The sequence below is a fragment of the Podarcis raffonei genome, chromosome 1 (assembly GCF_027172205.1).
Source record: "Podarcis raffonei isolate rPodRaf1 chromosome 1, rPodRaf1.pri, whole genome shotgun sequence".
Taxonomy (NCBI): Eukaryota; Metazoa; Chordata; class Lepidosauria; order Squamata; family Lacertidae; genus Podarcis; species Podarcis raffonei.
The window spans coordinates 22,716,281-22,740,617 of record NC_070602.1 but is presented as its reverse complement, the minus strand read 5'-3'; the positions used below and the strand labels follow the sequence as shown (position 1 = coordinate 22,740,617).

At 40.9% G+C, this 24,337-nt stretch overlaps 1 protein-coding gene across 2 annotated transcripts in view; it reads right to left on the bottom strand.

Annotated features, from left to right (window-relative positions):
* Nucleotides 1-2,777: 2,777 nt before the first annotated feature.
* TRIP11 (thyroid hormone receptor interactor 11) overlaps nt 2,778-24,337 on the bottom strand; it is a 37,770-nt gene continuing 16,210 nt past the window's right edge. Inside the window, exons 11-20 of one of the 2 annotated variants that reach the window (XM_053376653.1) lie at nt 24,171-24,311; nt 23,677-23,870; nt 21,209-21,372; nt 20,880-20,983; nt 20,112-20,211; nt 8,955-9,036; nt 7,428-7,542; nt 6,854-6,979; nt 6,442-6,586; nt 2,778-5,073 (exon numbers count right to left, since the gene is read on the bottom strand). In XM_053376653.1, the coding sequence (XP_053232628.1) occupies nt 4,853-5,073; nt 6,442-6,586; nt 6,854-6,979; nt 7,428-7,542; nt 8,955-9,036; nt 20,112-20,211; nt 20,880-20,983; nt 21,209-21,372; nt 23,677-23,870; nt 24,171-24,311 (1,392 nt within the window). In that variant the 3' untranslated portion in view covers nt 2,778-4,852. Of the gene's footprint in view, nt 5,074-6,441; nt 6,587-6,853; nt 6,980-7,427; nt 7,543-8,954; nt 9,037-20,111; nt 20,212-20,879; nt 20,984-21,208; nt 21,373-23,676; nt 23,871-24,170; nt 24,312-24,337 lie in introns of those variants that run through there. The other variant, XM_053376662.1, reaches the window with a different exon arrangement.

Below are 24,337 nucleotides of genomic sequence, written 5' to 3'. Positions count from 1 at the left end.
ATGCAGAATGCAACATGCATTAGATAGACAGGTACAATCATCAGTGTGGGAACAGGGGTGTTGAAAATGCACAAGGAATTCATATTTTTATCTGTGAAAGGTTGGGATGATAGGCAATTCACAACCACCTTTTGTTCCTCTTGAGCCCTCCAGTCCAGAACTGTGTTGCTGAAGAGGTTTTACTACACTAAAGAGCACCTGGTTTTTGAACAATTTGGGTGGATGAAAATCTTAACACTGTTCGACTTCATAGCCACTGTTTGGCCCTTCGTTGAAGCCACCTTCTTCATTTTCATGATTTTTCAAATAGGTATTTTAAAAAAATAATTCCTTTGCAAACTACATTATAATGCAACAAGAGGATGCCTGCTTTGAACAAGGCAAATATAATTCTGTATCTGTTGGTCAACAGTTATGTCCCAAACTCATCTTCTATTCCCCCAACCCCTTTATCTTTCCCTCCTGCTATCAAGTACCACCTGACCTCTTTCCCTGTCCCTTTAGTTTATCACTAAACATGCATATTATTTAATAAAATTCACAAAGTGACTAGAATAAGACCAGCCCTTTTACCATTCTGCCAGAGGTTTATAGCCTTTGTGCACTCCTTCAGTTGAAAGGAATGAAAAGGAATCATGACACATTTTTAATATTTTAGACAGGAGAGAAATAGGAGTTTGCGAACTTTCTCTACGGAATGAACTTCAATAATCTTATCCGCAGTTTTAGAGCCTTGAAACCATTTTGTATTCATGTGCATTTTTAGAATGCTGCTGCCTGGCACATAACTTGGTACACCCCTAGATTTGAGGGTCTTTCTCTCCATCCTTCATACACAGCAGTTTTGTGAACTGGTACCTGCATAAGCCATTGAGTAATGAAACTGAACAATGACTTGTGGATGGAAGACTAGCTCCAGCAATCACTATGTAAACACAATGAAGCGAAGAGAAAAAGTGTTCCCCGAACTTCCACTTAGAACAGTATTAATTTGCAACAGTACCAGGGAAATACTTTTCACAAGCAATTGCAACCTAGTTTATACAGCTAAACAGTTTATCAATGCCAGTGGCAAAATAAGAATGTGCAATTACTTTCGCTGCACTACTTCATCTGCATGGCATGCATATGAGACAAACATTTTTAAGGACTTTGTAGCAAGTTACTAAACTCACGTTCTGATTAGCCTAATTCACTAAGGCCATTTCGAACTAAGTGTGTGTGGCTTTGCCTTTAAATTATCATTTATACAGTATGTAGACCAACAAATTGCAAAATTCAGCTCATGCTGATGTAGTCCTAGATATGACCTTACCATATCTTCAAGATGATCAATCTGATATTAACAGTTGGGGTGCTTTTACTGACATTTTTACTGCATAAGGCTGTGTTACCTTTCAGTTTCTGCCAGGTCTGCAGATACTTAATGCAAAAATCTACCATTCATTGGTAACTATTACTACAATATTCACCCATTGATCTTGAAATGAGGCCACATCAAAGTTGGCTCAGATATACAACCTGATCCAGCTCCTGTTGTTCATAATTATTTGCGTTTACTTGTGGCAAAGGGACGCGGGTGGCGCTGTGGGTAAAACCTCAGCGCCTAGGGCTTGCTGATCGCATGGTCGGCAATTCGAATCCCCGCGGCGGGGTGAGCTCCTGTCTTTCGGTCCCAGCTCCTGCCCACCTAGCAGTTCGAAAGCACCCCTAAGTGCAAGTAGATAAATAGGTACCGCTTTATAGCAGGAAGGTAAACGGCATTTCCGTGTGCTGCGCTGGTGCTGGCTCGCCAGAGCAGCTTCGTCACGCTGGCCATGTGACCCGGAAGTGTCTCTGGACAGCGCTGGCCCCCGGCCTCTTAAGTGAGATGGGCGCACAACCCTAGAGTCAGACACGACCGGCCCGTACGGGCAGGGGTACCTTTACCTCTACCTTTATTTGTGGCAAACTATGGATGTGCCTAATGCACACACAGTTGACAGGTTGTGAAAAAGTGTCTGCATACTGATTCAAATGTGTATCCAACTGACACCCATGACCATGTATCCACGTGCAATAAGTTATTGATCTGTACTGCTTCACTCTTAATCAGATGTGCATTTCTGATATGCACCCACATTCTAGCACAAATAGCCATGTGCACAAGACAAAAATATTTTATCAAACTACTTGAGCCAAGGCAGTTGCACGGGTTTCAGGTTTTCTTCAGGCAAGAATAAAAGAAGTTTTCTTTACGAAATTTCACTTATCTCCTACATTCTTATTGGAAGTATTCTAATAGGACAGGGTATTTTGCATGCTATAATGCACTCTGTGGTGGAGCGGGGAGAGGAATGGGGTGGAGGCATCTAAATCCTATGTCAAAGAACAGTGGTTTTCCCAACCTGCATAAATTATGAAACTTCCATTATAATACATTCTGATTTGTTTAATAATTGAGGAGAAAAATCCCACATTCTCATCACATTCTGAGCTATTGTCTGGTTTTGTAATGAAGACAAAAAACTTGATAAAAAGGAAAGCTGACATTACCAAAATGTTGAATTTTGTGCCCAATTCAGTACATTGCACTGCATGAACATGAAATCACACAACCATGGCAAGAAGTACTGACATACAAATGCAAAATCCACCGTGATGTGAAACTTCCTCTCTTCTTATGTCTGCTTAGTTTCATTTGTTGCATCATTAACGGTAGGCAATTTTAAGAACTGTATGCTAAAGCAACCACACAGATATAAAACGTATGCGACAGAAAGAAGGCACACAACACATATTTTAAGTTTTCTTTATAGTCCATTGGAAAAATTATAGCCATTCTATAAAGTTGGTTTTTCAAGGAAAGCAATGTTTCAAGTGGCCTATAAACTCAACATTAAGATGTGTGAAAAAACCATTTGGAAGTTTATAGATTACAAGTTCATACACTTCCAATCCCTAACCTATGTTTGCCTTATTTGCAAAAACCCCAATCTACAAAAACAGAGTCAATGAAGAATGTTGGGGATATGAAATGCCAAAATGTAACACTTCATTATGAATATAAACTCATGAAACCTTGCCAGAGATTCACCTATATGGATTTAGAATGCTATCAATAAATATAAACAAAAGGCTTTGTGATTCATTGATTTGGCAGCTTCCAGGCAACTACATATCCGTGATTCAGTCTATACTTACAGTTCAAACTGCAGGGCAAAAACTAAGATACACAGGAGAAAAGGCTGTGAGTTCTAATATAGAACTTACACAAAATACCTTTCAATACCAATTATATTATTAATAATGGCAGAAAACTCAAGTTTTATAGAAAAAAACCCGACACTTTAAACAGATGTTGTGTCTCAACTTATTTTTCCAAGGTGGCAGGAACCCCTTTCATTACATGTGTCAATACACTGACACACTCAATATAAACTGTGCAAGACTGTGCAGCAAAATTTACAGAATTCTACTAGTTCTTACGTAGACCTATTTACACATATTTGGAATAAGCATCTTCCTTTTAAGCTTTATACATACGTTCATACTTGGAATCTTCAATCAATTCTGTAAGTATAAGCAAGCATTTCTTAAATATACATTTTGAACCATTAAAGTATTGCATATTTCAACCACACACACCATGAATATACATAGGGAAAATCAGGTTGCTTATTAGTGGTCAGTCACTAAATGTTGATATGCAACAAAAAATAAAGGAAAAATGTCCACAAAATTCTTATTGCTGGTTAGTTTTGAGTTTTCATTGTTCCATGTAGCTACTAGGAGCTAAGAAACTCCAACTGAGGTGTTACCCATTAATAACATTTATGGGGTGTTAATGTTCTTGCACACAAAACAAAAACCTGCAACTATGAATTCTCAGAGAACTTTAACAGAAGCAACTTCTTTCACAGATACCAGCCCATCCTTCATATTCAAATAAATTGGCTTTGGATTATGCTGAATATTTGGTCACCACAATTATGATCCTGTTATCTCCACCATTCCTAAAAAATTGACTTGGTCAGCTGATGCCATTTATTTTGGAAACCTCCTACTTGTACTTTATCCTTTCAGAAGATCGTGTTGCAGTACAACCCATTCTGGCTCAGGAGAGGATATTTGACCACATGAACACATTCTAGATCAATACAACACTGGATAATTCAAAGCAAGTTTCCTCCTGCTTTATGAAGGGAAGGCTTTTCCAGACTGAAATGCCACGACTGGGCTCAGTATCTGAACATCAGTTCAAGGACTGGGAACATATGGCCCCAGGCTCCCTCAAAACAAACAGCAGATTGCATTTGTTTCCCCATCATTCCAGGCTCCAGAAGGCGTTGGCTGGAATCAGCGAAGTGATACTTAAATGGACCAGATGCATCCTGGATGCTGTCTGCATCCTGACACCGAGCTGGATTCCTAGTGTGCTTGCAGCCCTTTCTAGAGAAGTTGTGTCCTTTTTATATAAAGGCACTCTATGTAACACCTCATTTGTCAAAGAAAGAAACAGCATACATGGTTGGAAAGCCTTAAACTGATTTGTTAAGTTCTCCAATGCTAACCTGTTATTTCACATGTAGATCAGCTTTTTCAATTTGAAAATTAACTCGGCAAACTAATATAGGAAGGGCTGTTTTTCCTGTGATGGTTACAACATCCAAATATTGCTGGATTAGTTCCAAACTTCACTTTTTAAGGGGCAAAGAGAAAGACACACAAAGCAACTTACAAGCAATTGAAAATGAACAAACAAACAACTTTTTACAAAAGGCCTCTTTGCGGTATATTATATAAACTCAGGGTTTTTTTTCCTTTCTCCTTAAAGTGCTTCTATCGTTGCCATCCTTGGACCCAGAATTCTCTATTGCTTTAGCAGGTCTTTTAGTACTGCCCCAGCACTAGCATCAGGCGCTACTGGCAAAGGTGTGAAAGTAGGCAGAGCATCAGAAATGGGTTTCATAAGCAGATGCCCTGATCCGCCAGTTCCAAGATTTGTTGGGGTGATGAGAGGGACTGCTGCTGACCGGGGTGCAAGGAATGGATTTGCATCTGGTCTTCTGGTGGTTCCTGAGCCTGTTGGATCTGACAGAAAGCGAAGTAGTAAAATTATTATTATTATTATTAGTATTAAAAAATCATTTTTACAGGAAAGTCATGGCCTAAAAAGCATCATTCTTAACAAACACCCTAACATAATGAGACCATACCCCCATTCATCTCCAGGTGCAGGTCATGCACCTGGGTGACCAAGGCAGTGTTCCAACCCCAAAAGTAGATCTGAGAAAACCTAATGAGTTGTCTTCCCCTTCCCTCTTTCCAGGGCCCTCTCACCGCAGCCTCTTTCAAAGCCAGGAGAACCACTTCTTTCCCCAAGGGGAGCCGATTACTGCTGCCACCCAACAAGCTATTAGTTACAGCCAAAGCCTATCATCTTTCCTTTGCACTTTGAACACTGCAGACACACCCTCGTGAAAATCATGCAAATAGTAAGTGTAATGGTCTCTGGAAAAGCAACCCCCACCAAAAGTTAAATAAATTATCAGTTGTATAGTGAATAATCAGATCAGTGTGGCAAGATTCTGCACACACAAAGATTTCCACCTGGAGAATTCACAGCGCAGTTGCAAGACCATTTTGTGTGAATGAGACCTTGTAAAGATTTAACTACAAGCCTGTGAACAGAAATGTAGTTTTTCTTCTAAAAGAAGAATTGAAAAAAGTCTGTCAGGAGTTAACGTCAAGGTCACAGATAAATCTTTTGCTCACTTGAAAGAATGTATTTATGTCTGATAACCTATTCTTAATATATAAAAGAAATCTTAAAAACCCAAACAATTCAGGGATATAGAATGGGTGTCTGCTTCTACAGGACAATAATCCTGTTCCTGTGTGGACAAAGTCCCTGTGAACATTTCGTCCAGACAAGAAAACTGGGTGACTGCCAAACCAAATATGGCACCTTCAAGCAATGAAGACAAAAGGCATATAAAACATAAATTTATTTTAAAATGTAAACTTTCAAAGATAAGCTTTCAGACTGGAAATTCTCCAGCTTTACTGCAACAATCTGAAACCAAACATTCACAACGACTAAAGTTTAGTTTCAAAGTTATATCAAAAACCATATTCTGCAAGGCCTATTTAACTCATCCATCAGCATCATACAGTATTTATTTGTTGCTACATTGCAACCTGGAAATCCAGGTTAAAATTCATGGCCTTGCAGTAAAAAAAAATATGGTAGAACAGTGGCTTTCAGTTCACACAATGGTTATCGCTTTGCTGTCCCCAGCTGGAACCTTGGCAAGGAGAAAATTCTTCTAATTTTATTTGTCATCCTCCTTACACTGTGCATCCAAATAAATATAAACTTGGAAAGACAACAATCAACAAGTCATCACTCAGATTCAACGTAACATTTTGTGTATTAGGAATATAAAAATACACTACCTGCAATGTTGCTAGAAGGACTAACAGTGGCTTTGCTGATTCCTGTTGATGCTAAAGGTTTCATGTCATGAACAGAGAGTTTTGGTGGGGGAAGAGTTGGACGGGATTCAGTCTCAAGGAACTTCACAAATAGCTCTGAGAAAGACTGAACGGGTGGAGACAAATTAACCCAATACAAATAACATTTCTGGAAATAAATGATATATACCTGGCTCATCTGTTCAAGATGGCGCACAACTATCCTAGTAGCAGTATGGTTCTAATTTTAACACAATCAAGTTATTTGACACTGGTTTTAAAATGCAAACACCTTCAATAATTCTGAAAGTGTAACAATGACCTAGGTTGACAGCAGTTATAATATGGAAGTCCTGCATTTTCTATACAAAAGCAGACAATGGAAAATACTTACACTGTTGAAAATGGAGTGATGGGTTGGTCTCAGAGGTGTGTTGGGGACACTCTTTGATCCAGCACCTCCTCCACCAAACCACCCAGTCACCCATCGAGTAACACCTTTTTGATCTTCTGACAGCAACTAGAGAGCAAATTAAAACAAAAAGAAAAGGTTACAATCCACACCTACTTCTAACACTTAGAATCAAACAGAATCTTTACTTCAATTTTATTAAAGAATAAACCAACCAAAGTTTGTTTATAAAATTTATCAGCCAGAACAAAAACTATACACACCGAGAAAGCTAGTTTCAAACAGACAATCTGGATACGTATGTAAGGATTTAAGCCACTCCATCAACATCAATAGATGTAGTCCTTTGGTGAACATTTACGTGTTTGCATGGATTTTATATTATTAAAATAATGGTAAACACCGTAACATGTTTAGAAAATATACAGCTTGTTCCATTCCAGAATAGTAGATGACTGGCTGTCCCTTGTGCCTAGCCCAGCAAAAGAAGAAAGTATGCTGGTGTATTGATATTGCAGGAGAGGAGGAAAATAGCAATGAGACATATCAGAACTACCTGTTCTAATTCTTCCTTTTTTATTCCCAGGATACTTCCCATCAGCCTTAGCACTTCATGACGTTTATTCTTTGGGGTGTGGAAATGTCCAACGAAGAGATTCCTCATCAAGACTCTACCAAAGGGGACACAAAAGCAGTCAAAATATTGCTTGGTATTGCTAGTAACAGAGAAAAGTGAGGGTGGGGCACCTTTTGCACTCCAAAGCTTTGCTTATGGCACACTATCATCCTGATGATTCATCTGTACAAAGAACACGAGGGGAGCCCAGTTGAAGAATCATCTCAGCCCCAGTGACAAAGGAAAAGGTAAAGGCATGAAGCGGACAGGTAAGTTAAACACCTGTGCGAAAAGATAAGTCAAGTTATGCATGTGTGTGAGGAAAAGGTAAGTACTGCCCAGATATTTAATTCATTAATCATCAGGTGAAGTTGAAATGAGGCCATCTTGTGCTAGGAGCTAAATCCCAAGGGAATTTACAGGTCAGGAACCTTATGGGATATAGTTCCGTAGAAACAGTTTTCACAAACTGCGGTGGCAGGGAATCCTTGTGTGACTGTAGTAAACATCAACCAGAAACCTAGATTAAAACCTTTATTTTGGAAAGGGGGTGAAAACTAATATATAGTCCTATGCTGACCATATGGCACAAGGCTGAACTGAATATCTCTCTTTATTCTCAGGGGTGTACTTAGGGTTGGTTAGGTTTGCCCCCACCAAGGGTGTAGGCCAGGTGTGTGTGTGCAAAGCTCATGTCTCTCAACTCTGGTTCCGAGTGGCTAGGCACCCACCCACTATCTGTGCCTTCCCAGGTCAATCCTCTGCTGCTCTGGGTGGCTGGACAAGGCATGCAGACTCCTCTGGGTGCCCCGGTGGAGGAATCTGGTCACTGACATGGGACGTCGCAACAGCCCTGCAGGGGCCCCTGCCCAATTAGCCAGGTGTTGCTATTAGAAGTGTGAGTGGAGTGTTCAGCAGGGGTCAGAGGGAAGAAAGATGGAGAGAGCCGGGAGAGTTGCAGGAGAAAGAAAAATGGAGGGAGGGAGGAGGCAGAAGGGAAAGCAGTGAGCAGAGGGAGGCAGGCAGGAATATGGGACTGACGAAGGAAGGAGGAAGGGTGGTGGAGCAGAGCAGTCCCGACTCCAATGGCCACTGAGGCAATGTGTGAGAGGCAACAAAAAGCAAACTTTTTGAGTTTCTGGTTCATGGTCTCTCCCTGCTTCGGAAGCACTGATACAGCTCCTTGCCAATTGGGGACCTTTTTAAAAATAATCTGAATGATCTTTAATCAATTATTCAGTAATAAGTCAATTGAATGTCACAGCCTTAATAAAAAAGGGGATAACATTAAACTAACATTTACTCACATTAGACCCATTGAACTTAATGAACTGAGCTTAACTGAATAACCACCAAGCCTGTTTTAAACCATATCAGATGCTGCCACAGCCATTATTTAACTGTGCCAAGCTTGTACTTCTCCAAATAACTTAACTTTCAAATTAAAAACACTTAAAAATCACTCACTTGTCCACTTTTCCTTCTGTGCTGTTTATGAGGTTCATTAGCTTATTCTGTGCATCTTCTAACATTTCTTGTTTGAGTTCACCTACAGGCGAAAAAAACTTTTGCTATAATAATTTTATACACAAAACTGATGTACTCATTAGAGGTCCTAGCGGAAGAGTTTCTCAAATATATGTGCTGTGCAAATATGAGTTTAGCTTCCCTTTTATCCATTCTGCTGAAAAATTATGGGTCAAAACTCTATCCCGGTCCTATTTTTCCATCCTAAAATGGCAAAAACTGGGATTTTACAATGGATCATGTTCCCTAGCTTTTGCTGATACAATAAAAGCAAGGCAAGGATTATAATGATGCCTTTTTGCTTTTTACACTTTGAAGCAATCAGTCCAAATTTCTACCCAATGAAAAGGATTATAAATTGGCACAGAGCAAATACAACGTAAGAGTTGTTTCAGAGAAGGGCGATACACGTGGAAAAAGCTTTACTTTTCAATTTGTGTTAAAATACCTGTCACATTACCCTTACATAGGCTGTGGTCCCAAGTCACTTCAAATGATTTTAACTATGGCTTAATGCAAAATGAGCAGTGTGCTGGTACACACTACTCAAAGGCTTCTACTCTGCTGCTCCCTGGCTCTTGGCCATGCTAACAACAAACCAAGGTTTGGGAGTTGTTGCTCACAGGGCAGCATGGCCAGGAATGGGGAAAAGTGAAGCAGGAGTTCTGAACATCAGCATGTTGCCTGTCCATTTTAACCCACAGTTAGACACTCACTGTGATTTAATGCAACATGCGAACTGAGCCACTGAGTGGAAGAAATCAGGGGCAGCAGGACAAATCTAAAACACATGGCTAAGGACACATTCCATGCAACCTTATTTTATTTATTTCACAAAATTTACACACTGTTCAATTTTTAGAAAAAAACAACCCTCGAAGCAGTTTACAGAGAGTTAGATAAATCTGGGCTTAATAAACCAGTATATATTTGAGCTCCACGCACAGCCCCTTTGTTCCTCTATTCATAGAAGCAAGGAAATAAGCCAGGAAGCCACAATTAACAATAGCTTCACATTAAGTCCAAACTGGGAACTATGGCTAATGGCGTCTAAAGCTAGTGTACAAAACCATGGTTTAAAATTGACTTCTGCAAATTGGTTTAACATAGCTCCCATATCGGATTGCATGAGAAGCTGCGGAGAACTGTAGCTTCCTGCCTAGCTTCCCTCTCACCCAACGGGACTGTGCGTGGATGCACAGAAATTTTGCATATCCTGGTTGAATAAGCTAGGATTTGATAATCCAAACAGCCATTGTGAGTACATGTTGAATTTTTGTTTAAATAGGTCTGGTGGACATTTACACCTATGATTCAAGATTCACCATTTGAGAAGATAAAAGATTATAAGGATCAACCACCATTTGGCAGTATTTAATAAACTCTTTGGGCAACTATGTAAGAATGAAGCTTTAAAACGAAATGAGTGGTGTCTCAACTAACTCACCCCAACAATTTCTGCTTGCGCAATGGAACTCCCCCACCTCCACATGCAACCTGTATCCTCCCCAAACCAGCTCTGGAGGGTTGTGAGAAACCCCAGAACAGTTTTAGGGAGCATGCAGGGGAAGTTCTGTTACACAAGTGGAAATTCTCATGCTGATGGAATGAGTTACTTGGATACTACCCACCGGATGTGCAATTAAAGAATAAAAAAATAGGCAAGGCCAATTTTAGCTAATGTTAGGATAGTCAGATTGAAATCACCCCGTCTTTTCTTTGATATAAATAAAACTACAAAAGTAAAACCAGACTAGTGTATCAGACTAGGACTGAGGAGATTCAAGTATAAATCTCTATTTGGCTATTAAGATCTCACTGAATGACCTGGGACCACCTACTCTCTTTCAGCCCAACCTACATCACAGGGATGCTGCGATGATAAAAGAAGGCAGGAGAATCATGCCCAGTACCTCAAGCTGTTTGGAAGTAAGGATGAATATAAATGAAACAAACAAAAAAAAAAAAAAAGAAAAGAAAGAAAGATAAAGATGTCTTGATAAATTATTGCTTTTATAAATGATATAATACAGTATTCAGTTTGATATTATACATCTACAATTAATTGCTAGGCTGAATCCCCGCCTTAGCTGTGAAATCCAAGCACCTTTTCTTCACTACTGGCTAATTTTGCCATAATATCTGTTTCTGAATATAATATGATGCAGGACAGAATAGAGCCAACTTTCAGCGTGGGCTTCTGTAGACGAGATATTTACAGTGTTCTCCTGTAATCTGTTAACCATTTATGGAAATTCAAAAACCTGCATCTGGTCTTTCTTATGTTTTTCCATTAATATAATTTGTCCTGCCAAAACAATCCATTTAAAAAGCCTTCAGCAGCTTGGGCCAACAAATCTGTGTCTGGGAATGTATCTGGCCACTGTTCAACAGGACATTATATGTTTTCTTGTATAAATAAGATCTTTTGAATTCAGTCTCCTTTTTTTTTATACTAGCATTCGTCATGTCTGATGGTTGGGGGGAGGGAAGGAGAGCTCCAATCCCATCCCCAGCCCAACTCAATACGCACCACCACCCTGATTTCATACTATTAGTGTGCATTAGAGCAGGGGTAGGCAGACTTTAGGCCTGTAAAATATCCCCTCTCTTTTTTAACAGAAACTCAAGATCTAGCAGGCAAAGCCAGGTACAAGAGACACAGAGTTAGAACAGTGCCCACAAGAACATTCTGAGCATAGGAATTTGTTTTTGGTACCCAGACTGAACTGAGCTCATAGTCCTTCCTTTCACATAAAAGTCTGCTCCTGGTTACCCCTCGTTTTCTTCATTTCAGCATTGTTATTTAAAGAGGGAAATGTGTCTGCTGTTCCCAACTGCTAAACAACTGAGAGTCAGAAATCCTTGCTAATCCATCAAATCACTCAGAGATCTATCAAGAGATCCCGATCTGCTTTGTTCTCCATCCTTCCTTCTGCAGACATTCTCTCTTGTCTGTATGACTCTCCTTGTGGCATAATTCCCAAAATGTTGACTATTACTGCTAAGCTAGCTACCCAGGAAAAATTTCTTCAACCCTCCCCAATGCTTACCCCCCCCTCCATTCCACAAATGGTAAAGATGGTCTCAGACTTCCGGGTTAGCGCCATCGGCTAATGGCGGATTCCCTCCGAGCTCCAGAGGGAATCGGCTCCGCAGGATTGGGTCTTGACCGCTGCGGCGACGCGGGGACCATCAAAAATCACAGGCGGTGAAGCCTGTGAACCTGGTGACTCGGCGGGCACCATTTGCGCCCCCCCGACCTGTGAAGGAGCCTTTTTAAAGGCTTCAGAACGGGGGACAGGGTGAGCGGCGCGGTGCTGAGAGTCGACTGCTTCTCCTGCGGAGTGAAGCCGCATTGCCATGGTCGGAGAGCGCTGACTTCTTCTTGTGAGCAATTGGACTTTAAAGCAACAACCCGTGAGTAGTATGGAAATTGGAAAGAAAAATTTTTCTTTTGAATTAGGCACGATCGGGGAAGGCGCAAACAGGAAATCCGTCTCCCCGTCTTGTAAATAATCTAAAGCAAGGACCTGCTAACTAAGGTCGAGAGAACCCTTTCTTTTTTACTTGGTAAAAGACATTAATTTCACGATTTGGCAATATAAGAAATCTTACTGGAAGATAAAGAGCTAATTTTGGGAGCTGAAGTGCCACCCCCCGGACCCGGGAGTGCTCCGCGAGAGAGCCTGCTGATGAGGTATTGAAGAGTTTGACAGCTGTCAAATTAGCTGTCAAGACGGGAAAAGAGAACTTTGTTTTTGTTGCTTCTGCTGGCTATATTTGTTACAATTTGGTTACAATTTGTTGAAAACAAGGAAGAACTGTTACAAACTAACTTGATTTTTGGATTTGAACTGGAAAGAATACTAAGTTACCAAAATCCCTCTAGAGGGGGATTTGGGACATTACAAGAATGGCTAGAGGAGGGAAAATTCAGGCTGGGTTGGACAGAGTTTTTGTTCTCTTGGGAAAGCTACAAGGCCAAATTGATGTTTTGGCTACAAATGTTGCAACTCTGAACTTAACAGTAAATAACATCACTGAATTTGATAAGGATTTGACTCAGGAAGCCCATGCAGCTGGACAAAAAGAGAAACTTGAGAGTTTTGAGAGTGTGGAGAAGGAGATATATGTTGTTCCTGAGGAAAAGGAAGGAGGAGCTGTAATTTTGCAGATGACAAAGGAGAGCCAGAGGCCTGACATGATGGCTACAAAGGAAAAGAAATTGATGTCGAAAATCTGAAGATCTGAAGACCCAAGGATTACAAATTTGCTTAAGGTGGAAGTTGGAGCTTTGGGGACATTTGGACTTGAAAGGAGTAAGAAACATGATTCGGGCTCTACTTTTAAGTATGGAGGTCTGGCTGGAAGAAACATGGATCCCGTTGGGCCAGAGCTTCTCCGAGATCTGGTGTTTAATATTAAGGACTATCAAAAAAACCGGCAGAGAGGAATTGAGAGAGAATTAAGAGCCTCGGACGTGAGATCTCCAGGCTGATAGTAGACTAAGACTGATGGACATTTGTTGGGGATTGAAACCGGGAAAGGGGGGGTGGAGTTTGGGAATCCAAAGGGTGCATAATTACAATCTGTTTTGTTTTTACTTTACTTTGTTATTTGTATGAAAATTGGGGAATTCGTGGAAGGGAATTTGGGTCGACGTTAGAAAAATGTTTTAAGAATGAGTATTGATGCATAAGTATTGATGTTTAAGTTTGGATAAGGCAAAATTGGTTTTTTAAAATGAACTAAATAGAAAAAGGTTAAAATTAGGGATAAGAACTTACTGAACTAACATTTTGAATTGGAATATAAGAAGGGGAGGTGTAGGGAAGTCAGGGAAATATGTTATAGAAAAATAAGGATTGTGAACGTTATGTGTTTTTAAACCTTTTTGTTTTTTCTTTTTTGATTCTTTTTTAATGTATTAAAGTTGAAAATTTCAATAAATATCTTTAAAAAAAAACAAATGGTAAAGATGGTCTCAACCTGCAACTTCTTCTACCTACTACATTGACAGCCATTAAAAAAAGAAAGAATGCTAGAAAGTAAGAGATGCAGAATTCTTCTATCCCCAGCCCTCTCATCCATCTGAAGCCACTGCTACAAGCATAGTCAATCCTAGTTCTAGCTCCTGTTCAACTCAAACTGACCAAGAGTGCTAAGAAGGACAGAAGCGTCCAAATAAATACGTAATGCTCTTCTCTTCTGACAGATGGCAGCTGCTGACAGGCAGATTAGGAAGAGAATTTCCCCTTCCCCTATTGCTGTGCTGTCTTCTTCCATCATCATTGGGATAGTTTTGCCCCTGCCCAATGCAGTGGAAGGAACAAATTTACAAAGAACGAAACATTTACTTATCTGGTATAAGGTCATGGCATACGCTCAAGTATGCCACTGGGTAATCTCAGATTCTTTGCCTCCCTTTAGACTGAAGACCTTTTACTTTCTTACAGAACGCAGTAGCACCACTGAGAATCCTCATTGCTTATCTGCATAACCCTTCCCAGTGTCCGATTTCTCATTCACAGTAGGCTAATGCAAGGTGCTGACAAAAGAATGATAAAGATAGGAGATGCTGGGAACTAGTTATTATACACATAGTTATTCAGCCTCGAAGGTGACACTCTTCTTGTGGCTTTTGAATTCTAAACTTAAATGAACAGTAGTCTCCTCCTACTATATGGGTATAGAACAGCACCTGGATATTGGACTGATCAAAAGATTTGGTTCATTGCTCAGGCAGATAATCGTGTTGTATGTTTAAAACTTTTGAGTTTATCAGCACAAAAAAAGTGTTTTGGCTTCCCCCAACTCTCCATAATTTAATGACGTGCTTGGAGAAGGACTTGGTGTATTTTAATTCAAATGACACTTTCAATGACACTTTCAGTTCTTTCAAAAGCTACTCAATCTATTCCTTGCAGATCCTTGCAGTAAGATGGAGTGATGTGTAGTACTAGGCAGCAACTTTTATCCTGGGAGACTCTTTGGGTTCCTGTTGGAAGATGCCTGCTGGTATACAGCAAATGGATCATAGGAACTGTTTTGCCAGTATTTGCCCCCAGTTGCTGCAGGGCTAGGGCACTGGTAATCTTCATTCCTGCCCTTGTTAACAAATGACATCATAATGGTATAAAAAAAGCTGCTACCGACAAAGTCATTTCACTGAATATTTGACCAGCCAGCCAGTTTAGTTCACTATCTGATTACAGCAAGAAGTTGTGTCTGCCAATTCCAACAGGGCATTTCAAAAGGTAAAAAGGGGGAATAAACATATAGCACTTTGATATTTGGTTGCAGGATGCAGTGTGTGCTTTACGTGACATTATTCTACTTCAGCTATAAAAATCCAGACTGCAGTCACACAGCTGGAATTTAGGGCAATGTTTATATAATCAAGGGGTAAATATAATAGTTTTATTGCAATGTGGCTGCTGATTTGCCATGGCCAAATTTCTTTATACCCTCAATAGATGAGGAAGGTGAAGTCTTTTAGTCTGTTAAAAAAAAAACTTCAAACATAAGGGGAATCCTCTAAGAGCTTTTATATCTTTTGAGATTCCTTGCCTAACTGGGAAGCATGATTTTAAAAAGTCTTTAAAAATTACAGTTACATTTTTCTCCCAGCCCCCCCCCACAACAAAGAACAAAGAAAACAACCAGACAATGCAGCAAAGAGAAGACTGGTGTGACCTGGAGGATATTCTCTCCTGAAGACATTCCAAATTCAGCATCTCAACCATCTCAACACTGATTAAAAATACAAAATTTGGAGCATCTGTAAAGGTCATCAGCCCTGAACCATCAAGAATAAGGTAGGCTAAAAACTGAAACAAAGATCAATTGCTTAACACTCTCACCCAGCTTAACAGATACTGCAGCAGCATTTTTGCACAGCCTTGCTCACAGGACTGATGTGATTTGCATGGGGACTACCTTGTGTGAACCAGTCTCCAGAAATGTGCACAAGTGCTACTACCCTTAGGTCGTGCCTTGTTACTCAGAGACATTCAAAAGAGCAGGCCACAGGGACCTGACAGAACTGCAAGGACTATTTTTGCAAATCCAATGGTTAATGGAGCATCACATTAAAATAAAAAAGTAACTCCCCATAACATGAAAGCATCAAAGGCCAGAAGGGAGACACAACTATAGATTTGCATGATGAAGGATCCATAGGGTTTGGCAGTATGTTTGGATTGGCTGATTATATTCTCCAGCACCTATTATGAGAAGGGTCTATTAAGGCACGACTAAGTTATAAATAATTTTCCCACAAAAAGAGCCTTAATTATGTTTTGCTAAAAAAGAAGTCCCTATTAATACCATTGGCCTGTCCTATCAAGAAACCATTAATCTTAAACTGGCTTATATTTCATTTCAAATTCTGTCACAAGGCAAAAACAATTACCGCTTTCTTTGTTAAAAAAGAAAGAAAAAAGGTTTCTCCTGGCAAATCCTTCTACTGTCTGGCCAAGTTGAGTGTTAAAGAAAATACATTACAAAAACATTTAATCAAAACTTTGGCGTTCTTACCGCCCCCTCCCCCCTCCCGGCCAAGGAAGCTTACATTGTAAGCAAACCCAACATGAGATTCTGTAGATTGGATTTATGCGTACAAGGCACAGCAGGGAAGGAGGGCACCTTAATTTTACAATTTGCATTATTGTTGGCACGTGAGTGAATTTGTAAGCAAATCAGAGACTCTAATTGTTTTTAGAAAAGTGAATTCATGAGCCCTCTCCGGGGAAAAACAGCATTTAACTTCACTGTGGCTCCACACTACTTAGTAACATAGCACACACATACACACGACTAAACAACGAAACAACAACAAAACACACATATATAGCTTATATGCCAAAATGGCTTCTGTTGTTGTTGTTTAGTTGTGTCCGAATCTTTGTGATCCCATGGACTAGAGCACGCCAGGCACTCCTGTCTTCCACTGCCTCCTGCAGTTTGGTCAAACTCATGCTGGTAGCTTCGAGAACACTGTCCAACCATCTCATCCTCTGTCGTCCCCTTCTCCTTGTGCCCCCAATCTTTCCCAACATCAGGGTCTTTTCCAGGGAGTCTTCTCTTCTCATGAGGTGGCCAAAGTATTGGAGCCTCAGCTTCAGGATCTGTCCTTCCAGTGAGCACTCAGGGCTGATTTCCTTCAGAATGGATACATTTGATCTTCTTGCAGTCCATGAGACTCTCAAGAGTCTCCTCCAGGACCACAATTCAAAAGCATCTGATTCTTCGACGATCAGCCTTCTTTATGGTCCAGTTCTCACTTCCATACATCACTACTGGGAAAACCATAGCTTTAACTATACAGACCTTTGTCGGCAAGGTGATGTCTCTACTTTTTAAGATGCTGTCTAGGTTTGTCATTGCTTTTCTCCCAAGAAGCAGGCGTCTTTTAATTTCGTGGCTGCTGTCACCATCTGCAGTGATCATGGAGCCCAAGAAAGTAAAATCTCTCACTGCTTCTATTTCTTTCCCTTCTATTTGCCAGGAGGTGATGGGACCAGGGGCCATGATCTTAGTTCTTTTGATGTTGAGCTTCAGACCATATTTTGCGCTCTCTCCTTTCACCCTCATTAAAAGATTCTTTAATTCCTCCTCACTTTCTGCCATCAAGGTTGTGTCATCTGCATATGTGAGGTTTTTGATATTTCTTCCGGCAATCTTAATTCTGGCTTGGGATTCATCCAGCCCAGCCTTTCGCATGATGAATTCTGCATAAACGTTAAATAAACAGGGAGACAATATACAGCCTTGTCGTACTCCTTTTCCAATTTTGAACCAATCAGTTGTTCCATATCCAGTTTTAACTGTAGCTTCTTGTACCACATAGAGATTTCTCAGGAGACAGATGAGGTGATCAGGCACTCCCATTTCTTTAAGAACTTGCCATAGTTTGCTGTGGTCGACACAGTCAAAGGCTTTTGCATAATCAATGAAGCAGAAGTAGATGTTTTTCTGGAACTCTCTAGCTTTCTCCATAATCCAGCGCATATTTGCAATTTGGTCTCTGGTTCCTCTGCCCCTTCGAAATCCAGCTTGCACTTCTGGGAGTTCTCGGTCCACATACTGCTTAAGCCTGCCTTGTAGAATTTTGAGCATAACCTTGCTAGTGTGTGAAATGAGTGCAATTGTGTGGTAGTTGGAGCATTCTTTGGCGCTGCCCTTCTTTGGCCAAGGCAGTGATCCATGAAATGGCTTCTACACTAGGCTTTAAGATGCTGAAAACATTTTTGTGCATATTAGCTCAGTAATCTTTGCAACTCTGTAAGGTAGGCCATTTACTATTATCCCCATATATCTCCTATTTCGATTCTGCTCATAGTTCGTTCAATTCCACTGCCGTTTAGCCAAGACAAGTATGACATCTCTGGAATATAGTCCACTGTTGTTATCAGGGACTGCACATGTTCAAGTGAATATAGCTAAGGAAATACATAATAATAATTTATTATTTATACCCCGCCCATCCAGGGAAACTGGAAAAACGAGAGCCAAACCAGAGACCGCAGATCAGTTGACGTCATGGCAGGTTGTCAGTCTCTGTTCACACACACAACACATCATGTGAATACCCCAAGGCAGCAGTTCACCATCCCTTCTCTACAATTACACATTGCTCCAGTATGCTCCTTCTGACAAGGGCACTTTTCTCTGTCTGGGAATGTTGGTCCCATTGGGGAACCTTCCACCTTCCAGGCAGGTATTAGTTGAACCACCTGCAATTTAGTTAAATGACTGACTTAAAAGTGGGAACTTTGAAATCTCTTAACATGAGGAATATAGGATAATAGAGATCCAAAGCCTTGTGTGATTGGAAAGGCGGAAAGGCACTGCCTTTGTGCAGTGTTCTCCATGCTGCCTACCATTCCAACTCCTGGGGTCTCAATCCCATGTCATTTCAGAGGCACCCTTGGCCTGCAAAAGCAGGTGTCTAGGGGGCACAGGAGGCTGAAGTGGAAGACTGGAACTCCACTGGTGTTTTCCTAGATTGAATCACCAACTAGCTAAAAGTTCACCCTTGCAATATCATTGAATTTCTGGCAAACTTTTCTGTTGAGTAGTTCAGAGTAACATTTATGTTCGGGTGCATACAAAAATGGCCACATACGTATATGTATATTTATATGTATATGTGTATGTATATGTATATAGTTACAGGTAGGTAGCCGTGTTGGTCTGCCGTAGTCGAAACAAAATAAAATTTTTGTTTTTGTTTTGTTTTTGTTTGTTTTGTGTGTGCATGCACACGAAAGCTCATACCAATAACAAACATAGTTGGTCTCTAAGGTGCTACTGGAAGGATTTTTTTATTATTATGTATATCTATATGATATAGAGCTGCATTTGGAACTCCAACTGCTGGGTAAACCTACTCAATCTGGCTTCTGTTGTCCCCCAGCCCCCCACCATCTAGTACACCACCAAAAATTGATCTACTTTTGCCTAGCTTGTATTTGTTCTTTCTCCCACTTGCCCAGGAACCTGTGTGTTCTACCTTATGACGGAGAGAGACCCGGTAAGCAGCTGGCTTTAGTATCTCCAGAGATGCAGAATTAAAACTGGTGGGGGGGGGGGTGAAACCACTTGTCTGCATTTGGCAAAAGTCTAAGGGCTGCATCCAATCCTGCACCAGTGGGGTTCCACTGGTACAACAAGATAGACATTTCCTTTCCTCCCATCCCGAATCTGCTCCAGAGGGTCCCCTAACCCTCTAGAGCTGATTTTGAGGGTGCAAGGGACTTTGAAGGGGACAAAAGATGAAGAAGCTCCATTGCATGCAGCACAGTCCAATGCACCGGTGGAGCTGCAGTGTTAATGGAATGTGAGAGAAGGAAGCAGACATTCAAATGAGGCTCTGTTGGTGTTATGCAGGCTTCACTTTTCACCAAGGCCTCCTGTTTACAATCTAGTCTGATGAAGATTTTTGGAGGTCTCGAAAGCTTGCACACTGTTTTGTGTCATTTTTGTCAGCTTAGTAAAAGGCACTACTACCAAAATGGATTTTATAATTTTTTCTTATAGGCCAACACAGATATCTTCCGGTTTTGGTGCATTGCTACCAAGATCTGTTACCTTGTTTTTTAAGGTCCTCAATTTGATCCTCTTTAAGATCCAGCTGCTCTGCTAGCCTTGATGCAGATTCTAATGCTGCGTTTGCTTCCTCCAGGTTTTCCTGTAAGATGAGGTAGATCATCCATAGCAACCATATACTGCGATAACTATGCTATCAATACAGCACGACAGAGTTTAAAATCAGGCTAGCCAAATGGATTAAACACATACATACCAGTATAACTTAGGTCAAACTTTTTAAAGTTTCCTTTAAGCATTATATTCCTTGAGTGATGCCACCAAAATGGGTGAATTCTTACCATATGTGATTAATAGAGCGGAACGTAATTTCTGGCATCTTACTAAGGACTCTGGGTTTTGTATTCTACACCTGCTGGGATGATCTTAAATAGTTCACTTCACCTCACTGCATGGCAGGGCTGACCCTTGATTTATATAAAATTGTGACTGAAGTTTGATTTACTGCAGGTCTACCACCTATTTGCAAACTCTCAAGGCATACACCTTTCCAAAAATCATGTTCCTCACCTATGGGAAGAATTTTGGTTGGTCTTGGCTTGCAGGAAATATTTAACGACATGATCAGGCAGATTCTATTCCTCTCTCAAATCCTTTCCCCCAATATTTCCTCATACCTTTCTATAGCAATAATCTAGTATCTTATTTCTGCTGCCTTCCACCCTTTCCCATCTGTCCGCTGCTGCTGTGGTTGTTTGCAATGCCAGTTAAAAGAAATGAGGCTGCATTATAGAACCATTTCAACATTACCTGCAACGAAACTACTTTATCTTCTAGTTGCTCTACTTTTTTCTTCCATTCTTCAGACTGCCTTTGGTGTTTCTGTAGCTCAGCTGAATACATAGCTTTCTCTTCTAAAAATAAAATATGTACACTTTTACTTTTGTGTGTGTGTATATATATATATATGTGTGTGTGTGTGTGTGTGTGTGTGTGTGTGTGTTTTAAAAAACAGAAACCTAATTATGAAGAGCAGATATCTGGGAGAATATCTCAGTTTTATCACCAAAATACTATTAAGTATATTTTTTAAATAAGCTAGTATGAATGCACTCTTATTTCTGGAGGAGTTAACTTACCCTGCTGAAACTGCTCTAGCACCATCTGCAGGTTGGCCAGGGACACAGCATACTGTTTCACTTGGTCCTGGGAAATTGTTAGCTGCATGACAGTTTCATCTCTCTGCCTGGTAACAAAGTTCAGCTGTTCTTGCAAGGATTCCACCTGCATGCTAGCCTGGTGGCTTGAAGTAAAATATGTAAAATCAACTAGGTTATTTTAAAAACACACACCAAAAAACCTTAACTTCTGCTGCCCCTGGATCTTTCAGGGGTCTGGATATTTGGCAGCTGTCACCTCGGCTTCAAAATGTAAACATGAAATCAGTTCCTGCAGATATTCTTTGCAGGAAGAAGAGTTTACACTTTTCTTCTTTCTCTCAAAAAAGGTTTTAAAAAGTTAATCAAATTTTGTTGAAACTACTCTCTTCTGGAAGCAATTCTAGTTATATATAGGTATTTCATTCTCTTCAGACTTAATATAACCCAGGGGAAAAGAGGGATTAAAGTGACACACTCAACAGAAATGCCAGTTTTTATAGGCAGATATTAAATAAATGATGGGACGCGGGTGGCACTGTGGGTTAAACCACAGAGCCTAGGACTTGCCGATCAGAAGGTTGGCAGTTTGAATCCCTGCGACGGAGTGAGCTCCCGTTGCTCGGTCCCTGCTCCTGCCAACCTAGCAGTTCAAAAGCACGTCAAAGTGCAAGTAGATAAATAGGTACCGCCCTGGTGGTAAGGTAAACGGCGTTTCCGTGCGCTGCTCTGGTTCGTCAGAAGCGGCTTAGTCATGCTGGCCACATGACCCGGAAGCTGTACGCCGGCTCCCTCAGCCAATAAAGCAAGATGAGCGCCGCAACCCCAGAGTTGGCCATGACTGGACCTAATGGTCAGGGGTCCCTTTACCTTTTATTAAATAAATTATACGAGATACTAAGCTGGCCTCTAAAGAAAAAAGTGTATTGTCAGTTAGATGTTTTTTTCTTTTCTTGGATTGTTTTGATTGTAAACTTTATGGAAAATACAAATAAAGGTACAAAAATTTTAAAGGGCCAGTGAGAAAGCAAGTGCTTCCCCACTTGTATGTTTCTGCCATTTGAACGAGCAAGTTGAGAAGTCTGTAACAGCTCAGCTGCATCAAACCAAGAGGGACATTAAAGGCTAGCACCCTGCCTCTTTCAGTGGCCAGCTGAGAACTGCCAGGTATGGGGACAACGCTCCTCAACAACCGGCAGTCAGACGCGATTCACCTCTTAAGATGGAGGTTCCACTTAGCTCTTTTTCAAATCATCTAGCCAGTGACCATCGGCAAGTACAGTGGTACCTCGGGTTACATATGCTTCAGGTTACAGACTCCGCTAACCCAGAAATAGTGCTTCAGGTTAAGAACTTTGCTTCAGGATGAGAAAAGAAATTGTGCTCCGGCGGCGCGGCAGCAGTGAGAGGCCCCATTAGCTAAAGTGGTGCTTCAGGTTAAGAACAGTTTCAAGTTAAGAATGGACCTCCGGAACGAATTAAGTTCTTAACCCGAGGTACCACTGTATTCCATAAATGAGATCTGTTGCTTTCTTTGATCCAGCCTGATCCATCAGCCAATCACTTTCATTGTCAGGCCGCAAGTTCCAGTGTTATGAAGGAAAATCCCCTTTTGCTCTGTATTTTCTTGACACCATTTTATAAAACCTCTTTCATGTTCTCTGTCTAATCTGAAAGCCTCCAGCACTTAAAGCCTTTCTTGTGCTTTACCGCATGTATAGATCAAACAAGGCCCTTCAGCTCCCATCCTAAAGAATAAAACACCTCTCTCTACCATGCGTTAAGGTATGAATTATCCTATTATTGATGCACTATCTAGTTCAGGGGTTGTCAACCTGGTCCTTACCGCCCACTAGTGGGCGTTTTAGGAATCTAGGTGGGTGGTAGGGGGTTCTAGGGCACAAGCTGAATCCTCCTTCCATCGAGCACTGGTGGGCGGTAAGGAAATTTTACCATAAAGAAAGATGCATTAGTGGGTGGTAGGACTACCCCTGATCTGAAAATTTCAGGACTTTCACCCAACCCTGGTTCAAATTCCCTTGCAAACCACACCACCACCCTTTCAGGCATTAACCTAATTATAACTTATTCTGGGCAGGTTAAACAAGTGAAACCACTAGCATTCCCTTTTGCCTTTAGAGAAGGAGGGAAGGCAGGCAGGCAGGCAGGCAGGAGGGAACAGTAAGAATGATAAAAATGTACGAGCGGGCCCTGTGTTGCAGTTAAAAGTCTGAGCATGACGGCTGTAGTACACTGACACTTCAATTACTTTCTGAAAGAGAGCAAAGAAAGAGACACAAGCGCCATCAGGACTTCTGGACAAAACCATACAAGGATGTTCTCACATCATCGCCCATCTCAATAGGATGTCTGGACAAAACATTTCAACAAAACTAGCTGCTGACTAGGATTCTGGGTACCGATAAGGCTAAAGGAAGCAAAGTTATTACCTGGCATTCTCCACTGCAGTTGATGAAAACTGCAGCTTTTCTTCCAAAACCTGGACTTTCTTTTTAAGCTTAGATTCCCGATCCTCAGCTGCTAAAGCTTCCCGTGTGGAAGTGTCTTCCCTTTCTAAAAGGTGATTGCGCAATCTCTCCAATTCTTGATTCAGACGCTGCTCCTTATCACGTAAATGCTGTATCTGTATAATTAATTGAGGGCACATTGCTTCAGCTTTTCTTATTCACCCTCAGCTACCCACTCTTTCATTCACTCAATTTTCATCCTTCGATGGTGCCACATGTTTCTACAGAAACTTTCCCTGGTGCCCAGAGTCCCCTGCCTCCCCACCCTCAAATAAGCCTGCAAGGAGCATTATATTGCAACCTACAGACCAGGCTGCTGTGTGTACTTGGATTAGGGGTGGGTGTGACATCCCTGAGAGTTTGTTCAGTTTGCAAATATGCCCACAAGCCCCCAAAGGCTGGTAACTCTTGCATACCTCATTCTGTAGGGCACTAGTCTCCATTTGTTTCTGCTTCAGTGCTAACATGACTTTATCTCTCTCTTGCTGAAAAGCAACAGCCTTCTCCTGCATCGATTTTGCTTCATTTAACAGCTGGTTCAGCTCTCCTGCTTTCCCCTTCCAAAAATAAAAATAAAGAGAGG